The sequence below is a fragment of the Triticum aestivum genome, chromosome 3A (genome assembly GCF_018294505.1).
Source record: "Triticum aestivum cultivar Chinese Spring chromosome 3A, IWGSC CS RefSeq v2.1, whole genome shotgun sequence".
NCBI classification, from domain to species: domain Eukaryota; kingdom Viridiplantae; phylum Streptophyta; class Magnoliopsida; order Poales; family Poaceae; genus Triticum; species Triticum aestivum.
The window spans coordinates 23,451,223-23,470,856 of record NC_057800.1 but is presented as its reverse complement, the minus strand read 5'-3'; the positions used below and the strand labels follow the sequence as shown (position 1 = coordinate 23,470,856).

Sequence of the window (19,634 nt, the reverse complement as noted above, 5' to 3'; positions counted from 1 at the left end):
CATTTTGCGATTGGCGCACTCGAGGAATATGTTGAGGCATAGTTAACAAATGTGTGGCGCACGCCAGTGCCTTGTTGTAGTTGGCTCCTAATCAACTCAGATCGTCCGGGCATATACTAATCCTCCTGCGAAACTTAGTGTGTGGTGGGCACACGAGGGATCGACAAAACTGATGGAGAAGTGGGGTTCGGTGCCAAAACTAATCCGTCGCCACCCGAGCATTATCTGCCTACAAATTAACGGATTTGCCGATGCCAAATTAGATACTGAGTAGTACAAGAGGCACAGTAGCTGGAGTGCTAGCTTTTTATGTTTAATTAGCAACACAGCACCCACTCCACGACTACTGCGTTGGCTTTGCTTTATAGCTTCGTTTATGCCTTTATGGGACATATAATTAAGCAAGCACCAAGGACGGGTGCAAACGGTGTTGTTTCTTTGAAATGCAGGTGCAATAGTTTATCTGCAGGAGATGATGTGTGGTACAACTTTTGGCCTGCAGGTATGATAGAATTTTTTTTTGAACTTCGGCGACCTTTATTACAAAATGATCATATCAGATACAAGGGAGGGAATTAAGAAATCAGGGGGATGCTCTTGCCAGACCTCATTTAACTTCCTTCTATAACTAGTCCTAGCTAGCCAATGCGCTACCCCATTACTCTCCCTAGCATAGTGAACAATCGTCGCCCTGCCGAAGGAACTCAACACCTGTCGGTACTCCGAAGGATCCTTCATAGCTTGTACTATCTCCTGTGAGTCAGACTCCACAACCAGTGCATAAATACCCAAATGCTCTGCCAATCGCAGTCCTTCCAAAAGTGCTAACGCTTCCATAGAGGGAACATCCATGGCATACTGTCGAAAGGAACAAGAAGCAGCAATAAACGCTCCTGCGCTATCTCGTAAGACAGCTCCAGTTGCTCCCGCACCCTCATCCACATGATAGCTCGCGTCAACATTGAATTTAATCACCCCTTTAGCTGGTCTCGCCCCTCTAATCTGTTTCGTAGCTTCCTTTGCCTTGGCAGCCAGTGAGTTTGCCACGATACCACGAATGCTCATAGCTGAACGAACCGGGCTACCAACATTCTCCTGGTGACTGATCTTCCGGCGATCCCACCATAAATACCATCCAGTCACCATAACTGTTTCCACACCATTAACAATTGGTAGTTTTACCTCTCCTGGTAGCTCAGAGCAGAGAAGTTTCTCCAGGATTACCGACCCTGACCTGCAGGTATGATAGAATTAGTGCAGTTTACCGTGATTGTCACTACGCTTTGGAAAATGTTGGGTTGGGAGGGGAGGGCCTTGGCCTTCCCTTGTCCTCACTTCTCAGTGAGCACCAGAGACAAAGAGAGTGGATTTTCAGAGCCCTGATGCATCAAAGGATCTTATCCAATAGTTTATAAAAATTACGTTTAGAGTTTTTAAAATTTCCCAAAATAATTTTACATAGTTATATGGATGTGTATTACACATGCCAGTTACTACAATTGCGAGAGTGAATTATCCTGGGGAGGAAGAAGGCAAAAGGAAGATGAAGGCGCAAAATTCCGCCCTAGGTGCCTCACTCCTTTTATGAGCGAGGGAAATGCTGAGCGGGGTGGGGTAAATCCACCACTTCCCCACGTTTGTGCGCTCATAGCGGGCAAGGATTTTTTTGAGAGGGGGGGGGGGTTGCTTATCTACTGAGCGTTTTAATACACACGGTCCCTCTTGGTAGGATGTGACCCTGGCGGTCCCACACCCACGTTCAGACATCATGAACTGCCGGGTCATGGACGCCATATGGCCGGGGTAGCGGGGGAGGAGGAACACAGGGATAAGACTGGTCTGTGTTCTCAAAATCATATCGGATAATTGTCACACCAAGGGTGCGAGAAAACTTCGCGCCCACGGGCCCGCAACACGGGAATATATCCGACAATAAGCTTGGACCAAATTATCACAACATTCATTGGAACCGAGGTGGCTTCAAGCACCTCGGAGGTAGCTCAACGCTAGACCACGGATAAGGAAGAAGATACTTTCGATGAACCGGTTTCAAGGTCCGCGTTTAAAGCTGAAGAGCGGTTTGGATGAACCGAGCTACGACCGGACTTGAAAATCGGTTCAGGAGCTACTCACGGTGTCCGACTAGTGGGCCTCTCACCATGCCGACTCCTAGCTTGGCGGTCTGGGCCAAGGGCCCCATGACGGTTCCGTCCTTAACCACTTCGGGCAGCCCATGTCAATTACAAAAAAGATCCAGAAGGCTTGACATGTACTCCAAGGCGTTGTATTCGTGGAGAACACTGTCTCCTCAAATGTAGTCGACTAGGATCTTATAACCCTAGGACCCCCCCTCGGTATTTATATAAACCGAGGGGCCGGGCTCATGGAAACACATTACAATCTCATGGTATATCATATGTATGCACCCCAATAATGCAATAACACAAGCAGAATCGCAACATTGTGTATTATCTCCTTGGAGAGCCCGAACCTGGAAAAAACTTTGTGTCCTCGCTACCATCACTCCTATACGCCTAGCCCTACCCCGGGATTTGTCGGATTTAGCTTCGTTAGTAACATAAATTACATCCAGGTCCACAGACCTCATATCGATGACTATAAGCACTGCAAGAGTGAGTCCAAAGCGTGCCGCCGTCATCGCCTCTTCCTCACCGGAGACAGAAAAGCATTGTTGCAGCAGGCAGCCGGTCGGGAAGTCGCCGTGCTAAGTTTTCTTTAATTTCTACTTTGGGGCATGAGATTTCTTAGCAATTTTTTTGAGAGAGATTTTCGCATCAGCTCAAACCTCTTTGAAGGTATCCATTGCTTTTAATGCTATGCAGCCAAAGAATAAATAAAGCCCCTTATCGATTCGAATGGACATGACATTACAACACTGATTTTTTAAAACGTCTTTTATCATCACATTCTTAGATGTTAAGAAAACATTTTGCGCGGCGCGGCGGGGCGGCATGCATGCACGCAGGCGAGCAGCCCAAAACAAAAGCGACAAGCGCCACTCCTATCCCCGCGCATGCACGCATGCACGTACGCAAAGTGACAAGTGCCAAAGCTTTGTGTCAAAACAAAGTGACAAGTTCCAACCCCAACCCAACCGCGCGCCGGCGTCGTCATCTCCCACTGGGACACCGGGGTTCCGTGCACCGGCCCAACGGCGCGCCATCCGATCACGGTCACTCTCCCACGGAGGGAGATAGATCACAGACGACAGGTGCAAGAGCCGAACCAACACGCCCGTCCGTCCGTCAGGCTCACGCCGGTCACACTCGGGTCATCACGAGGAGTCTTTACAAGCAAGTCGCAACCGCTCCACACTTTCTCCTCCTCTGCCTCTCTCTCCCCGTCCCTGCCCTGGCTCCTTGTGCCCTCTCTGGGCTCTCATAAGTCATAGTAACCAACACGATCGAAATCCCTCCACCACCATCCTGCGAGTCGTGCGCGGTTGCATTGCACTGTCTCATGCATTGCGCTGCACACCGCTAGCAAGAAGCAAGATCGGTCGATCTCCCTCCGTCGACCCCGGCCGATCTCGTCCGGTGTGCTTTGGCCCGGCGCCTGGCAGGCAGGCAGGCATGGGGAAGGAGCAGGCGGCGCCGTGGCGGCTCAACGTCAGCGACCTCCAGTTCCAGATGCCGGAGCGGGCCAAGGAGCCGCCGCCCTTCGCCAGCCGCGTCTTCATGCGTGGCCACGGTATGATTCATGCTTCCTCCTTCTTCCATTGCAGCGTTTGCTCCTGTGTTGCGTTACCATTCCTCCTCCGCGCAAGCATGATTCATGTACGCGTGCTGCTTCCGCCGTCGCTCACAAAAATACAGATTGATTTGGTGTGCGCTGCTGCCTGCCGTTCCGTTGCCATTTCCTCCTGGTTTGGTTGCACGCCGGCCGGCCGGCCGCCGTATCCCGTCTCATTCTTCACGTTAATCCACTCGCTTCTTTTCGGAACAAAGTGAGGAGACTTGTGGTGCCATCTCGTACTAACTGCTAGTGCTGCCTGACGATGCTGCCGCTGCCGCCGTTTCGTCTGACCAACCGCGCACCGAGCGACGACGCTCGGTCGCTCAGTGGCGTCCACGCTCGCTGCCACCGCCGGCCGGACGGACGCTCTGCTCGTCCTTGGGTTCCGGCCGCTTCCAAACTGGCAGTCAATCATTGTCACGTAGGTAGACCCAACTGAGAGCTGCACACGAAGTTTCCTGGCCTCATTTTCTACCCCTCTCCTGAAAAGAATGATGAAACGGCCCTCCAAAAGCAATTGTAGAATAATTCCCTTGTTCTCGTCAAGCCGCTTCAACTGATGAATTCAGGTAGTATTGTCGTGTGGTACGAGAGTGAGCCACATTATTTTGTTTTTATAAATGATGATGACATGAACTAGGGGAATATCTTGTGGCCCGTGGAATGGATTCTTTTCCCCTGCTTAATTAATTGCTTGATGATCACAAGGAGGATACTCCTACTAGTATATTTGTGTGTGCTAGATCCTAAAAAAAAAGTATATTTGTGTGTGCTCATTCAGAAGAAATCCTGAACGCGTGACCCGATGGAAAGCAACCCATCGAGCGGCCGTCCGACCCGTCATCCCGTCTACGTGTGGCGCATGCACCGTCACTTGCTCACAACTGGACGCCATGCATGCCCGAGCCTGGTCTAAATAATTAAACTGTATATTTTCCTTGTTCTCGTGATGATGAAGCCTCCTCGCATTGTCGTGTTGTACCCTAGAATAGTTTTCTGCTAACTGATGACATGAACAAGGGCTGTGGTCCGTGGAATCCATTTTCCGTCCTTAATTGCGTGATGGAAAGCAACATATCGACCTGTCATTGCGTCGCTTGCTCACATGGACACCATGCACCTCCAACCCTGGCGTTTCCTGCGCCTTCCAGCGAAGTTCTCATGCCCGTGGCGCTGGTGATTTCACTAGTGGGCTTCTGAGTTGGGCTTCTACAATAAGCTTATTCTGAAGAACCAAAATAATGAGTCACTAAAAAAACTGGCCCTCAGTGCATCTTGAACGTTACACGTCAAACCACTCCACAGACTGTTATGCATGTCTGAATTCCCACAAACCGGGAGAACCCCGGTAGGAGGTTTGTGAGTGTGTGAGGAATAATGCATTCTCACCCAAAATCCTCTCCGCGCTTTTGTTTGCAGAAGCCGTGTCGTGCATTCTCTGTCACTGAGAGCGGACGCGGCCGGACAACCACCTACCTGCATTCATCTTGGTCAGACCGACATGATATGACTGGCACCGCTTCAGAGCGAACGCGGCGACCGAGAAGCCTACTTGGGGCGCTGCGCCCGGTCCACCTGGCCTGGTTATTTTGGCCTCGCCGGCAAACCCCATCTCCGCTCCGTGGTGCGCAACCTCTCCTCTCCACACGGCCTTGGAGTTACCATAACTTGGTGAGATACTACTGTCCATAGTTCGCTCAGGCTTGTGTGTGTGTGAAAGCTGTGGCCGTTCAGTATTTTCAGTCTGTCTGAAAATCACATTACATGTGAGGCAGGACTTCCTACAGCCCAAAAAATACTTTCCTGTACCCGCCAACCACGGATCCTGGCACCATGGAGTGTTTAACCAAAAACTACCATAATTGACGGAAACGTGACAGAAAACTACCACTCTACGTTTTTGTGCGAAAAACTACCAAATTTGAACTAAACCGTGGCAAAAAACTACCAAGTGTCGAAAGCGCTCGCTTCGACCACGCTAACCCCGAATCTGACCGGTCTGGCCCGCGAATCAGTTGCCACGGGGGCGAACTGACAGTCGCCGCGCGGTGACGACCGTTAACGGCCCGTCCCCTGTCGTTAACGGCCAGTCCAGTCCCCAAATCCACCAGGAGGCATGAGGGCGGCGGCGCGGCCCAAGATCGGCGACAGGGCGACGAGCGACGTGGTGGTGCGACTGCGGATGCCGGACTCGGGCCGGGACGAATGGCTCTACCGCCACTCCGGCGTGCTCGCCGCCGGGAGCGGCTACTTCGCCGACCGCCTCTCCGACACCTGGCCGACGTGCCAGATCCTGCTTGAGGCCGCCGACCCCGTCTCCCGCTTCGGATTCAGCGGCACGCTCGCCCTGCTCGAGGCCGCCGCGCACCTCGGCTGCGCCCGCACCGCCGCCGCGTGCGCCGACTACCTCGAGTCCGCCCCCTGGGATGAGGCCGACGAGGAGGAGATCCTCGCCGCCGCCCCGCGCCTCGACGCCCACGGCACCTGCGTCCTCGCGCGCCTCCGCCTCGCCGATTCGGGCCCCGCCACCGCCATCTTCCTCTCCGCGTTCCGCCACGCGACGGCCGCGCCGTCGTCCTCGCGGGAGCTCAAGTCCGCCCCCTGACGTTGACCCACCGCACCGACATGCGCCGTTCCGACAGGGGACGGCCGTTAACGGCCGTCAACGCGCGTGGCAACTGATTCGCGGGCCAGGCCGGTCAGATTCGGGGTTAGCGCGGTCGAAGCGAGCGCTTTCGACACTTGGTAGTTTTTTACCATGGTTTAGTTCAAATTTGGTAGTTTTTCGCACAAAAACGTAGAGTGGTAGTTTTCTGTCACGTTTCCGTCAATTGTGGTAGTTTTTGGTTAAATACTCGGCATCATGTGACATATGTGGTAAGCAATTCAAACCAATTCAAAAAAAAAAAACACGGATCCTGGCGTCGTGCCCTCACGGCACAAGCCGTGCGCGCTCGCGCTCGCCGTAGCTGCCAACTTGGCATCGATCAAAGTTACCACTCACTAGATAGATTGCTTTGCTTACAATGCCTTTCGGGCACTGGCCACGCCGGTCGCCGTAGTTGGCAACTTGGCAACGTCGACCCCGATCGATCGATCGAACCACGGTGGCCGTCGCCATCTGCCACGCGCGCCCGTGCACGGAGGTGTCCTTTTGCACCACATGGATCGCTATGCTTGGCTTACCATACCAAAAAAGGCCACACAGCCGCGTCGCCGTGCCCGGTCCGCCGCGTGCATCTCCCCATCGGACTTGGGCAGCAAAGCGGCAAGACTCGTGGACCATGGTGTACCCACCCCGTTGCATGTACCCGGCCTGTCTTGGCGCCATCGCCTCGCCGAGCCGTCACGGCAGCCAGCAGTAGCCAGAGGGGAAAAGAGATCGAAGTGGTTGAGACCCCTCGCCGCAGTCGGCAACTTGGCATCGTCATGGTCGACCTGACCGGGGTACGTGTCGCCGTCCACCACGTAACGTACTGCAGAGCTGCCGAAAGCCTCTTTAACCCGGGACCGATTCCATAGATTTGCTCTGCTTACCCGAAAGCCAGTGTGGCCGCGTCGTCAGGTCTGGCTAGCGCGTCGCCGGAGTAGGCTTCCTTTCCGTTTCTGCGCGGCGTTGGGCTGGAAAGTAGCACTGTTACTACGTACTGCGAGCACGATTCGACACGACCCCTTCCCCGACTGCCCGACGCGGAGTTGGAAAGCGACCGAGGTGGTCGGCTTGGATCCACGGCTGGGCCCTTAAGTAAGTGCGGGACGTTGCGTACGGCCAGCAGCTCCACAAGACCACGCGCGCAAGCAGGCAGCAAGCAAACGGGCACCAAAGGTTTCAGTCCCCGTGATCTCTTCACTCCACGAACCTGTCTGCCTCCAACGATCGAGCTGCACCGGAGACGTACGGCCGGCTTGACGGCGGGCGGAGCTAGCAGGGCATGGCGACGGCGGCGGAGTCGTGGAGGCTGCGCATGGGCAGCAGCGACGCCCTGCGCGCCCCGGAGCGGCGGCCACCTTTCTTCTCCAGGCTCATCGGCTCCGCCTGCCCTTCCCTACACGGTGCGCGCAGCTTCTCTCTCGTTCGTTTCCCTCTTCTTCTTCTTCTTCTTCTTCTTCTTCTTCTTCTTGCTATAGCGACTTTGCTTCATCTCCTTTTGTGTCCTGTGAGTACATGTTTTCGGTGCCACTGTCTGTCGCTGGCACCTTTGCGCCACCATATATGCTCGATCGATGGAGCCGTCGCAAAGTTGGGGAGATATTCCATCACTTTCACCACCGGCGTCAAGATTCTATATACCAGCTAGCCCCCAAAATGCCCAAAAGTAACCGGTAGCTACTAGCTACGCTACTCACAGGGTTAAACCAGTACATAACAGAGTGGTTAATAGCCAGGCAGAGTGGTTGTTGATATATACCTAGTCGTTAACTTGGCGTCGCCGACTTGATCGACACCAGAACGTACGCACGCCGAAAGTCTCTTTAATTGCAACAAGTGCCGGAAGAAGATGGATTCGATGGATTTGCTTTTGCTTACGCGAAAGGTGTTGGTGGTATGGTCGTGTCGCCATGTTTAGCTAGCTAATCCAGCGCGTGACAGGAGTAGGAATGTAGGATGCCTCTTTCTGCTTTTGTTGTCACCGTCCACGGCCAGCCGGCAGCAGGTGCGAGCACGACACGACCAAGAAGCTAGTCGGCGCAGATCCACGGCTCGGCACTTAAGTAGGGGACGCTGTTACGTGCCACAAGTGGTAACAAGAGGCAGGAGAGATTTAGCCTCCACGAATCTGTCAGCGCGCCAGAGGAGGGGGGGCATGGCGACGGCGGTTGGACGCGAGGAGGGGGAGCCGGAGCCGGCGGCGGCGTCGTGGAGGCTGCGCATGGGCAGCAGCGACGCCATGCGCGTCCCGGAGCAGCCGCCCTTCTTCGCCAGGCTCTTCGGCGCCGCCTGCCCGTCCCACGGTGCCGGTGCGTTTCCCGCTCCTCTCTCGCCTTGTTCTTCTTGGAAGCTCGCCAGCTGCGTGCCTACTCTGCTCCGTGAGTTTGCCGTCATGTGTGATTGACTACGATCGAGCACCTCCGCTGTGAATTTTGAGTTTGCTAACCACATGTACCATGTGGTATCGAGCACCTCCGCTGATATGATCGCCGATACCTTTGCACGCGATCGACTCGATATCATCCTTCATTTTTCTACTGTTACCGATGCTTTTCCCACGCACGGGTCGGGAGATTCTACAACGGCCTCTTGGTTAGGGAGTAGCTCCCTAGGCAAACATGCCCGTTCTGACTGGACGGCTGCTTACAGGGTTCAGCTATCACAGGCGAGATCACAGCACAACGAAGAAGAGACTGAACATCTCAGAGAGTTAGCGATGCAGATTTTAAGATTATTTACAAATTAGTGCTCCCTCCGATCCACGGTAAGTGTCGCAGCTTTAGTACAACTTTGTAGGAGATCTTACATATTGGAAGCACATTTTATTCTTATTACTTTGATCGGGAAGTAGAACAAGAGAAGGTCCTTGTGTGTGCGTGTGTTTTTCTTTACAACTCCGGTCGTTAGAGCATTGCTTAGGCAGCATTTCCAGATTAGTAGGAGATCTTACAGCTGTTGGAGCGCATCTTGTTCCCTTCTTTCCATACCCGGCCATGCATTGCCCATTGTCCATTTCAAGAACGAAAACGAAACTGGAGCGGCAAATGTAGGCAGGAAAGTTCGATGCAACATCCCAAAAGTAAAAATGTGCGGAAACCGTGATGGCACCAGCTTGTTTTCTAATGTTTCCACGACAGTCCTGATCTATCATCACATTATTGGGTGAGTAACATTGTTTAATTTGTCGGTTGGGTCTAACTCTGTTCCACTACTATGTGAGTGGTAGAGTCATCACCATTAGCAAGAAATTGTCAGTGCAAATGACTCGACACTAGAATAGCATATCCCTTTTTAAGATGATGATGGACCAATGTTAAGCAACGCATTGCATTATTAACTGGATATGAGGAAATAAGCAATGAAGGGAGAACGAAGAGTTGGTGGACCGGATGGAAGGGGAAAGCTAGAGGAAGAGTGTTGTCTCTAGAAAGGGAAATCTAGCTGCCTAGGACAATTTCGTCTTGGGATGGAAACTACGAATACTCCTATTCTCTCATCTCGCCGAAGAATAAAAGCCAAATTATATGGATGAAAACATTGCGGAAACGGACAAAACTGAGCGCTGCTATATTTGTTCTCATATTTTTCTTTTCGAGAACTAGAAATGAATATAGAAACCCTCGAAACAGATACAAACTCTTATAGTACCTGAAACAAAATTAGATACAAAATTGGATGTTCGTAGGAACTAAAAGTCCTCTTGAATAATTGAGAAAAACACAAGCAAACCAACAACCTAATTCAATTTATATGACTATACCGTTTTTCGATGATCCCCTAAACCAGCGATACTACGTGGAGGTGCATGCATTGTTTGGTGTGGCATGTTTGGTATAGTGAATCGTAGAAGGTGATTAACGTTCTGGTTGTTGGGCCACAACGTAGGTTTTATTGAGTAGTCTGGGCTACATGAGTCATGAAATAGCGGAAAGTTCCGTATTTATGGAAACAGAATCTTTTTTCACCAGAAAAAAATCCGTTCCGTTTCTGTTTTTGTTTCCGCGTAAAAAGTTCTGTTTCCATTCCGCTACCTTCATATTTCCTCTCCATTTTTGTGTTTCTCGAAAAATCGAGAAAATTTCCGCTCCTTTTTCACCCCTAAGCTAAATCACTTCAAGCCCTCTTATATGGGCCAGTTGCTTTGGAAGAACCTTTCATGATGTCTTTGTGTTGTCAAGAGATAGTTGATGCGGATACTTTGCCGATCACCGTTTTGATTGCCTCGGTTTTTTTTCCTCGCATAGGCATAGCTTTGGTCTTTTATGACTTTGCTCTTTGCCGACGTGTTTTTTCGCGTGTATTGGTGTTGGTTGTATGCATCCTAGTTTATGCAGAGACCTGGTGTGTCCTCATTGTGTTTATATCTCCTTGATGCTTCATTATGAGTCAATAAAATTCACTCTTTGTCAAAAAATATGGGCCAGTTTCTATACAACCCATTATCTTTTCTTTTTCTCGATAAAACATATATATTATTTATTAAATAAAGTTGACAATTTTGTCAAAAAATAATAACAAATGGAAACATTCATATATTTCTGAATTAATAATGGCCAAAAAATGTTCTCATGTTTAAAAAATGTTCACATATTTCTGAAAAATAATAATCATATTGTAAGAAACTACTCATTCATTTATGTGACTGCGATTTGGGTTCTATTATTTGCATAGCGCGTAGAATAGGATTTGCCGGGAAACTACCCCAACCTTCACTATTATCTGTAATGAAAATCACTTGACCCAGGATCCCTAAGCATGTTGGAGACTGCACATGTCTTATTGTCCCTATTGTCACTTGAACGTAGAGAATAACTAGTACGTAGCACTGAATTCAGTTGCACCGGTGGTGGTACTGAAAACCACCTTTAGCATTTGATCAAGCTTGAATCAAGGTTAATTTAGCCATTTCAATGTTCCTTGTGATATATAATAAAGTTACCCATTTCAGGGAAACAAAGGAAAATCGCAAAGTACTACGAGAAGCAGGAGAGTCTTCTCAAGGATTTCAGCGAGATGGAGAGCATGAATGAGCTCGGTTTCTTGGATCAGAACAGTGCTCCTACCGAGGTACTACAAATCCAGAATCCATTGTTACATGCGTAACAGCTTTCTACTAACAAATGCTCCTAGCTACTACTCCTACTACTCAACTGATACTTGCTACACGTCCTCACTGTTGTCTTTAAATAGGAAGAGCTGCGGCAATTGGCCAAGGGCGAAAAGCTGGCGATCAACCTGTCCAACATCATCAACCTGGTGCTGTTCGTCGGGAAAGTCGTCGCTTCCGTCGAGACCCAGTCGATGGCAGTGATCGCGTCGACGCTGGACTCGCTGCTGGATCTCCTCTCAGGGTTCATCCTCTGGTTCACGGCGCACGCCATGAAGAAGCCCAACAAGTACAGCTACCCGATCGGCAAGAGGCGCATGCAGCCAGTGGTATATACATATGCGATTCTTCATGCACTCCGACCATGTGTTTGCATTGCGAATGTTGATGAGTTGCTGACATTGTCGCAGGGGATCGTGGTGTTCGCGTCGGTGATGGGGTGCCTGGGGTTCCAGGTGCTGATCGAGTCGGGGCGGGAGCTGGTGACGCAGGAGCACACCACGTTCGACACCTGGAAGGAGATGTGGATGGTGGGCAGCATGTCGTCCGTGGCCGTCGTCAAGTTCTTCCTCATGCTCTACTGCCGGACCTTCAAGAACGAGATCGTCCGGGCCTACGCGCAGGACCACTTCTTCGACGTCATCACCAACTCCGTCGGCCTCGTCAGCGCGCTGCTCGCCGTCAAGTACAAATGGTGGATGGACCCCGTCGGAGCCATACTGGTAAGCCTCCAAGATCTACTTCTACAATGGAAACCACAGAGGTTTGAAGTGTAATTTGAATGGCCATGGCGTTGCATGCATGCAGATCGCGCTGTACACGATCACCACGTGGGCGCGGACGGTGCTGGAGAACGTGGGCACGCTGATCGGGAGGTCGGCGCCGGCCGAGTACCTCACCAAGCTCACCTACCTCATCTGGAACCACCATGAGGAGATCCGGCACATCGACACGGTGAGGGCATACACCTTCGGGACGCACTACTTCGTGGAGGTGGACGTGGTGCTCCCCGGCGACATGCCGCTCAGCCAGGCGCACGACATCGGGGAGGCGCTGCAGGAGAAGCTGGAGCAGCTGCCCGAGGTGGAGCGTGCCTTCGTGCACGTCGACTTCGAGTTCACCCACCGCCCAGAGCACAAGGCCGACGTCTGATCTCTCTCATCATGCTCTTCTCCTGAAATATGCATGGTATTGAGAATGTATGTGTGTGCATGCCCTGTTTTTTGCCATGCCTTTCACTTGAATCTCCTGGTAGGCAGTTGTATAACGGCTGTGACCTTAAAGGTCATGTCGCGTCTTAAATTATCACTCCCAAGCCGAGGTATAGGTATTGCCCAAAGTGTACTCTTTGGTTATCGCTTCATAGGGTTTCGAACATAATCGTCGGTATCTCTCCTTGCATGCTTTCTCTTCTCTCGAGTCAATAGAAAGACAACGTGTGATCTCTCTTTGAATTCTCAAGATTGTTTGTCTCGTGGTACTTAGAGCATCTACAGCCGGATATGTTAAATATGGCCGCTCAAACGCCCGCGGGTAGATAATGCACTCCTCAACAATGACGCCTAGACTGAAACGTCAATCAGTTTGGAAAGAGGGATGTTTCAGGTTTGATTCTCGACTTGACGGCTTGGGTGTAAGATTCAAGAGGTCACGAGTTGAATTCTCTAATTGTACATTAATGTTCACAAAGAGACAAAGCTATATATGATTCACCTTTGCTAGTGCTATACACATCTCTTCGAAGAACACGTGAGTTAAAGTATCTCGAGTCTCTCAATGAAGAATATGAAAATGGAGATGGTTCCTTTTGGTCAATACAGTTTTAGACTAGTCACAATGGAAGTAACTTAACTAGTAACATCACACATTTCAATACAAGATTGCTTATGTGGCAGCTAATTAATGAGAAGAGATGGGTTTGTGATAACTTAGATAGTTACTGTAACATCACATATTTCAAGGCATAATGAGTCTATAGCCTAATAAATGAACTCTTTCTAGCATCACACAACATGTGGTCTCACACATCAAATTTTCTACCACACAAAAAAATTTGGAATTTTTTGAATTTGTTTTGTATGTGTTACGAATTTTTTTCTAACCGGGTGCGGATGAGCCTGGACACCGAAATGCCTACTCGTCTAGAAAGTGCTACTTTTGCTTATCGCTTCATTGTGTTTTTGAACATTTCCGCCAAAAGAGGACATCTCTACTTGAACCAACTGTGCTCATACGCTCTACCAAAGAAACCACCTGAACCAACACAAGAGAAGATGGCCACAACTTGTCGTATCGCTGCTCGTACCGATGGCACGCAAACCCCTCGAGACACCAGGAGGGAATATGGAAAATGCTACTTTTGCTTATCGCTTCATTGTGTTTTTGAACATTACCGCCAAAAGGGGTCATCTCTCCTTGCATTACCCGCGCTCGTGCACGCGATCGTGCCAAGGTCAAAAACCTTATCTCATGAAGTCTTTATTAAGTCATCACAATGTTCACACAGACAGAAGAAAGATCTCCGGAATGACCTAACTAAACATGACGGCCACCACTGAGAGAGAATGCATGCTTCACTAAATTATGAGCTTCAAAATCTAACCTCCTAAACTCAAATTAAAAGACGATGTTCTGTGATCTCCTCTATTATTGTCTAGAAAGTGCTACTTTTAGTTATAGCTTCATTTTCGCCAAGCTATGCATTGTTTGACTTCACGCAAATTATATAGAGCGTCTGCTATGTGTGGGCTAGCTGATATTTGTAAAAGATCAGTCGGGTCATGAGCCATTTGAATTGGTGCGATCGAGCAGCCAGCATCACGTCGTGAGGCCCTTGCAATACCAACAACATTGCAAAGGCCTATGAAACACAAACGTTATTGCGGAGGCCCTTTACAACACATACGACATTGCAGAAAGAAAAGTAGCAACGATGGTTGTTGCATGGATCAGGCTGCCATCATGGTAACACAGATGACGTTGTGAAGGCCCTTTGCAACACGAAGGACATTTTGAAGCCTTTGCAACACGAATGATATTGCAGAAGCGCGGAGCAACAATGATGATTGCTGCTCGGATTAGGTTGCCACCATGGCAACATGAACGCTGTTTTGAAGGCCCTTTTCAACACGGACAACGTTGCTAAGCCTTTTGCAACACAAACGACATTGTGAAGCATATGCAACACGTGTGGCTCGGTGTTGCAGCAGCAAAGCTCTGTGGCCGTAGGCCTCGCCATATGTGTCGCGAGGAGAATGGACTGTCAGAGGAGATGGATGAGAGAGAGATGGTGGTCAAGCCACACATGGCGGTCAATGCGTGATGAGCGGGTCGAGGGAAAGCTTTTCCCCAGATTAGATAGGCCTTCGTCTGGATTAGTCTTCTGACACCTTGTATTGAGGTCCGGTATTTGTGCGTTGTCAACGGAACCATGTTCACGCTAGTTTTTCTAAGACTTGTGGCGAATTTTGTATAGGAAAAATGGCGGCTAAGCCACTTGGATTGGTGTCGGTGCCCTTAGTATACTTCGGGTTGGTTAAGTACTACTTGTATACTAAGCCAAAGTTAGCCATAGTTAAGTACGTGTCGGCCTGTAATCTGCAATTCTGCACCGAGCGACCGACCAGTTGAGCCAAAGAGACAAACCTACACTAGTCCACGATCGAGCAGGATGAAGTTCGCTGTGACCCAGTGCTCGCTGCCGGTGCTGGTCGGCCCGTCGGAGCCCACGCCGGCCGGCCATCTGCCTCTCACTTCCACTGACAAGGGCTGCCTCTACCTGCCAGTCACGTCGCTCCACGTCTTCGACCGCCCGATCCACGAGCCGGCTGAGATCATACGGCGCGCGCTGTCCCATGCACTGGTCCACTACTACCCCCTCGCCGGTCGCCTCGACGCCAGCGGCCCGGACGTCCAGCTCGCATGCACCGGTGATGGCGTCGAGTACGTCGCCGCGACGGCGAGCTGCACTCTGGAGGACGTCAGGTTCCTTGACTCGCCGCCGGTGGCCCCTCTGGACGCTTTTGTCGTCCGGTGTAGCGATCGCGTCCGCATGTCAGATTGCCCGCTGCTGATGATGCAGGTCACGGAGTTCGCCTGCGGCGGATACGTCGTCGGGGCGACGTGGAACCATGCCGTCGCCGACGCCTTCGGGATGGCCCAGTTCCTAGGGGCCGTCGGCGAGCTCGCGCGCGGGCTGCCCACGCCGTCGGTCGTTCCGGTGAGGCACGACGCGGCGCTCCCGGAGATCCCGCACCTGTTGGGCGCCGTGGGGCCGTACCTGGACTTCACGCACGCCGAGTACGCCCGCACGGACGTGACCATCCCTTGGAGCTTCATCAACCGCGTCAAGGCAGAGCACGGCGGCGCGGACCACCAGCCGTGCTCGACGTTCGACGTCGTGGCGGCCGCGGTATGGCGGTGCCGGACCCGCGCGATGAACGCCGACCCGGCCTCCCCCGCGCTGCTGGTCTTCACGGCCAACGTGCGGAGGCACATCGGCGCCAAGGACGGCTACTACGGCAACTGCATCGCGCTGCAGATGGCCGTGTCGACGTGTGGCGCGGTGGCGGACGGCGGCACCGCCGAGACGGCGAGGCTGATCAGGCGCGGCAAGGAGCGGATACCGTGCATCCTTGGAGATTACGAGCCCGTGCTGTTCGGCGAGGAGGTCGTCGGCGCGCTCCGCGGGCACGCGCCGCTGTTCGTGTCGAGCTGGGGCGGCATCGGGCTGGACGGGGTGGACTTCGGCGGCGGGAGGCCGGCGAGGGTGATGGCCGACATGGAGGTGACGTGGGCGCCATGCTGCATCCCGTGCCTGCCGTGTTCGAGGAAGGACGGCGAGGGCGTGAATGTGCTGGCGTTCTGCGTCAGGGAGGAGCACGCCGACGGATTCCATGCCGAGCTGGCGACGCTCCACTGAACCATGCAGGCAGCCTGTTCGAGTGTCATTCCTTCTCATCGACTCGTTGTTTTTGTGATTCAGATCTTGCCAACGGCAGATGATTGAGTTTCATCGCTGCAGCGGGCAGATTCATGTTTTTTAATTAATGATTTTGCCGTGTATATCTTTTTTCTGAAAAACATTCAATCTATTCATTTTCAATCATGGTAATACAACAAGACACTAGAAATAATAAAAATTACATCCAGATCCGTAGACGACCTAGCGATGACTACAAGCACTAAAACGAGCCGAAGACGCGCCGCTGTCATCGCCCCTCCCTCGCCGGAGCCGGGCAAACCTTGCTGTAGTAGACAGTCGGGAAGTCGTCATGCTAAGGCCCCATAGAGCCAACGCACCAGCAACCGCCGCGGATTAAGAGTGTAGATCAAAATGATCCAATCTGAAGACACACGAACGACGAACAGATCCGAGCAAATCCATCATATACAGATCCGCCGGAGACATACCGCCACATGCCCACTGATGATACTAGACGCATCACCGGAATGGAGGCTAGGAGGGGAGACCTTTATTTCATCTTCAGGGAGTCGTCACAGTCTCGCCTTCCTGAGCAGGACACAAACCCTAACTAAGTTTGAAAAAAGATCTAAAAACAGAGCCCTCCCATCGGCAAAGAGCGAGATCCACTCCGCCTCCATGGCCCTAAGGCCATACGAGACGGGAGGGACCGACGTCGGCACCAGTGGGAGGCAGAATACCCTAGCTTCTTGAAGGTGGCGACTGGCTAGGTCAAGAAGATATATTTCGCAAGAAATATAGTTGGTGCGTGGTTACGTGAGGCTGCGTGTATCCTTGACGTCGGTATTAATTTTGTTGTGTCGTTGTAGACCATATTTTGGCCATCTTATGTCGAAAAAATGTAAGGCGGAAGTTAGCGGATGTAAAAATATTTGTGAATATAAAATGCCCACGAGTTTTGAAAAAGAAAGTGTTTTCTTATAAAATAAAATAAAACACAAATTTGAAAAATCAAGATTTTCAGAAAAGTTCATAATTGAAAATGTTCGTGACTTTTTATAGAGAAGATGAAAACGAAAAAATCTTGAATATTTTTTAAAATGTGGATATGCAACTGAAAAAAATGGATCGGACCGCAGTTATATATGTCGAGGAAGGTCTTGTAACTCAGACAAATCATGGTCCGGCCCATAATGACCACGACCAGCAAAAACTCCAAGCGAGAGTTTTCGAAATCACTAATTAAGGAGTACTCGTTGCAAAGAACACTCCACTTTCCTAGGTCGCGACAAGCGGCGCACATGCAGCATGCCACTTGTCGCAACCTGAAAGTTTTCCTTTTTTTGTAGATCCATTTATTCAAAACGTTTTATTTTTTAAACCATGCGTTCAAATCTCGAACCGTTTTCACTATTGAATTCCTCGTGTCGAAATCTTCAAAACTAGATCCCATATTGATAAGTTTTGATGAACTTTTTTTCATGAAAAAACAGGACGAAAAAAACCGGGTGAAAATCACGCCTGTGCCTTTCGTGGAAGCAAAACCGTGACTCTCGTGGAAGGAAAAAAACAGAAAACACGTTTTTTTTCCCGTTTCTGAGAGGCACGGCCGTGACTCTCGCGAAAGCACAACCGTGCCTCTCACGGAAGCAAAACCATGGCTCTCGCGAAAAAAAAAACAGAAAACGCGTATTTTTTTCCCTTTCTGAGAGGCACGGCCGTGACCCTCGCGAAAATACAACCATGTCTCTCGTGGAAGCAAATCCGTGACTCTCGCGAAAGAAAAAAAACAAAAAACGCGTTTTGTTTTTCCTTTTCCGAGAGGCACGGCCGTGACTCTCGCGAAAGCACAATCGTGCCTCTGCGGAAGCAAAACTGTGACTCTCATGAAAGAAAAAAAAAGAGAAAACACGTTTTTCCTTTTCCGAAAGGCACGGTCGTGACTCTCTCTAAAGCACAACCGTGCCTCTCGCGGAAAAAACCGCGACTTTCGTGAAAGAAAAAAAAAAGAAAACGTGTTTTTTCGTGTAAATTTTTTTTCAATTTTTTTGATCGAAAAGCTAAGGAAGACCGGGGGAAAACCAAAACATAAAAAACCCGAAAAAAACCTTTTAAAAAGACGAAAACGCGTACGAAAAAATAAAATAAAAACAAAATCCGGAGGAAGCGTCCAGAGCGCGACACGTGGCGAATGGCTGAGAGCGCGCCAAGTGGCGTTGATCGTTGCGAGGCTCCCGAAGGAGCGCTCGTTAACTAGTTGCTCCCGAGAGTTTCCTCTTGACTCGCTTAAGGCGAGAAATAGTCGCCGTGCGTCCTTTTGACGCTCGCTAGTGGAAACTCCTATATAGGACTCATATTGCGTCGAATAAAGCGCACGCCGCACAGGGGGGTCCATGACTAGGCCGGGGAATGCAAAAATGCCGAAAAATAGAGCACTTGAGCTGATCACTTCAGCGTACTAATGTTTCTCGCGAACCTTTAAGAACAGACAACAGTGTCTTTGAAGCATTTATTGATATTTTTAATACTTCCAGGAAATTATGAAGAATTTTGAGATTTCGTTTCATTTTGAAAACGCACAACATTATTTTTAAAACGTGACAAAATTTTATAATGCCAAACATTTTTCACAAGCATAAAGAAAATAAAAAATATTTAAAATTATGACCATTTTATAAAATTAACAATAATTTTTGAAAATTCTAAACATTTTTGCAAAAACAAGAACAAATTCTGAAATAGAAACATTTTTATACAAAAAAGTAAACTTCATAAAAACGACAAAAATGAAGACATGAACAATTTTTAAAATCCAGAATTTTCCTAATAATTTAACGAATTTTCAAGTTTTTGAACTTTCTTCAAAGATATGAAGAAATTTTAAAAATATGAACACTTTTTGAATTTGAGAATTTTTTTTGTAATCATGAATATTCTTTTGAATATGAGAAAAAAATTTGTAATCACGAACAGTATTTAAAATTCTGATTTTTTTTTAAAAAGCAAACATGTTTTAAATACTGTTTTTTATTTATAATTTTTGGAAAATAAACAAAAAATAGAAGGGAAATAAGAAAAAGAAATAGAAAACCAGAAAAGAAAAAAGAGAAAAAACTAGAAAACCCAGAAGATATCGGTTCAGAAAACTTTTCTCCAAGGTTTCCAAAACAGATACAGACCGGCTTTGAACCTTAGAA

The 19,634-nt window shown here is 49.7% G+C and overlaps 2 protein-coding genes across 4 annotated transcripts; both read left to right on the top strand.

The window, feature by feature from the left end:
* Positions 1-3,284: 3,284 nt before the first annotated feature.
* Positions 3,285-12,974, top strand: LOC123059950 (metal tolerance protein 7). Of its 3 annotated transcripts, none has more exons than XM_044482506.1 (5): positions 3,285-3,711; positions 11,355-11,473; positions 11,597-11,842; positions 11,924-12,235; positions 12,321-12,974. In XM_044482506.1, the coding sequence occupies exons 1-5, from the start codon at positions 3,594-3,596 to the stop codon at positions 12,663-12,665; spliced, it is 1,140 nt and encodes a 379-aa protein (XP_044338441.1). In that variant the 5' UTR covers positions 3,285-3,593; the 3' UTR covers positions 12,666-12,974. The 3 variants fall into 3 exon arrangements, with proteins under 3 accessions (XP_044338441.1, XP_044338440.1, XP_044338439.1); XM_044482505.1 differs by lacking the exon at positions 3,285-3,711 and adding an exon at positions 7,526-7,809; XM_044482504.1 differs by lacking the exon at positions 3,285-3,711 and adding an exon at positions 8,471-8,715.
* Positions 12,975-15,183: 2,209 nt separating this feature from the next.
* On the top strand, positions 15,184-16,434 carry LOC123056658 (acyl transferase 15-like). Its single transcript, XM_044479978.1, has one exon. The coding sequence runs from the start codon at positions 15,184-15,186 to the stop codon at positions 16,432-16,434; it is 1,251 nt and encodes a 416-aa protein (XP_044335913.1).
* Positions 16,435-19,634: the final 3,200 nt, after the last annotated feature.

Coding starts and splice junctions, on each gene's coding strand:
- LOC123059950 (XM_044482504.1), top strand. CDS start 8,562: ATGGCGACGGCGGTTGGACGCGAGGAGGGGGAGCCGGAGCCGGCGGCG. Junction 8,716..11,354: donor CTGCCCGTCCCACGGTGCCG/GTGCGTTTCCCG, acceptor TACCCATTTCAG/GGAAACAAAGGAAAATCGCA. Junction 11,843..11,923: donor AGAGGCGCATGCAGCCAGTG/GTATATACATAT, acceptor ACATTGTCGCAG/GGGATCGTGGTGTTCGCGTC.
- LOC123056658 (XM_044479978.1), top strand. CDS start 15,184: ATGAAGTTCGCTGTGACCCAGTGCTCGCTGCCGGTGCTGGTCGGCCCG.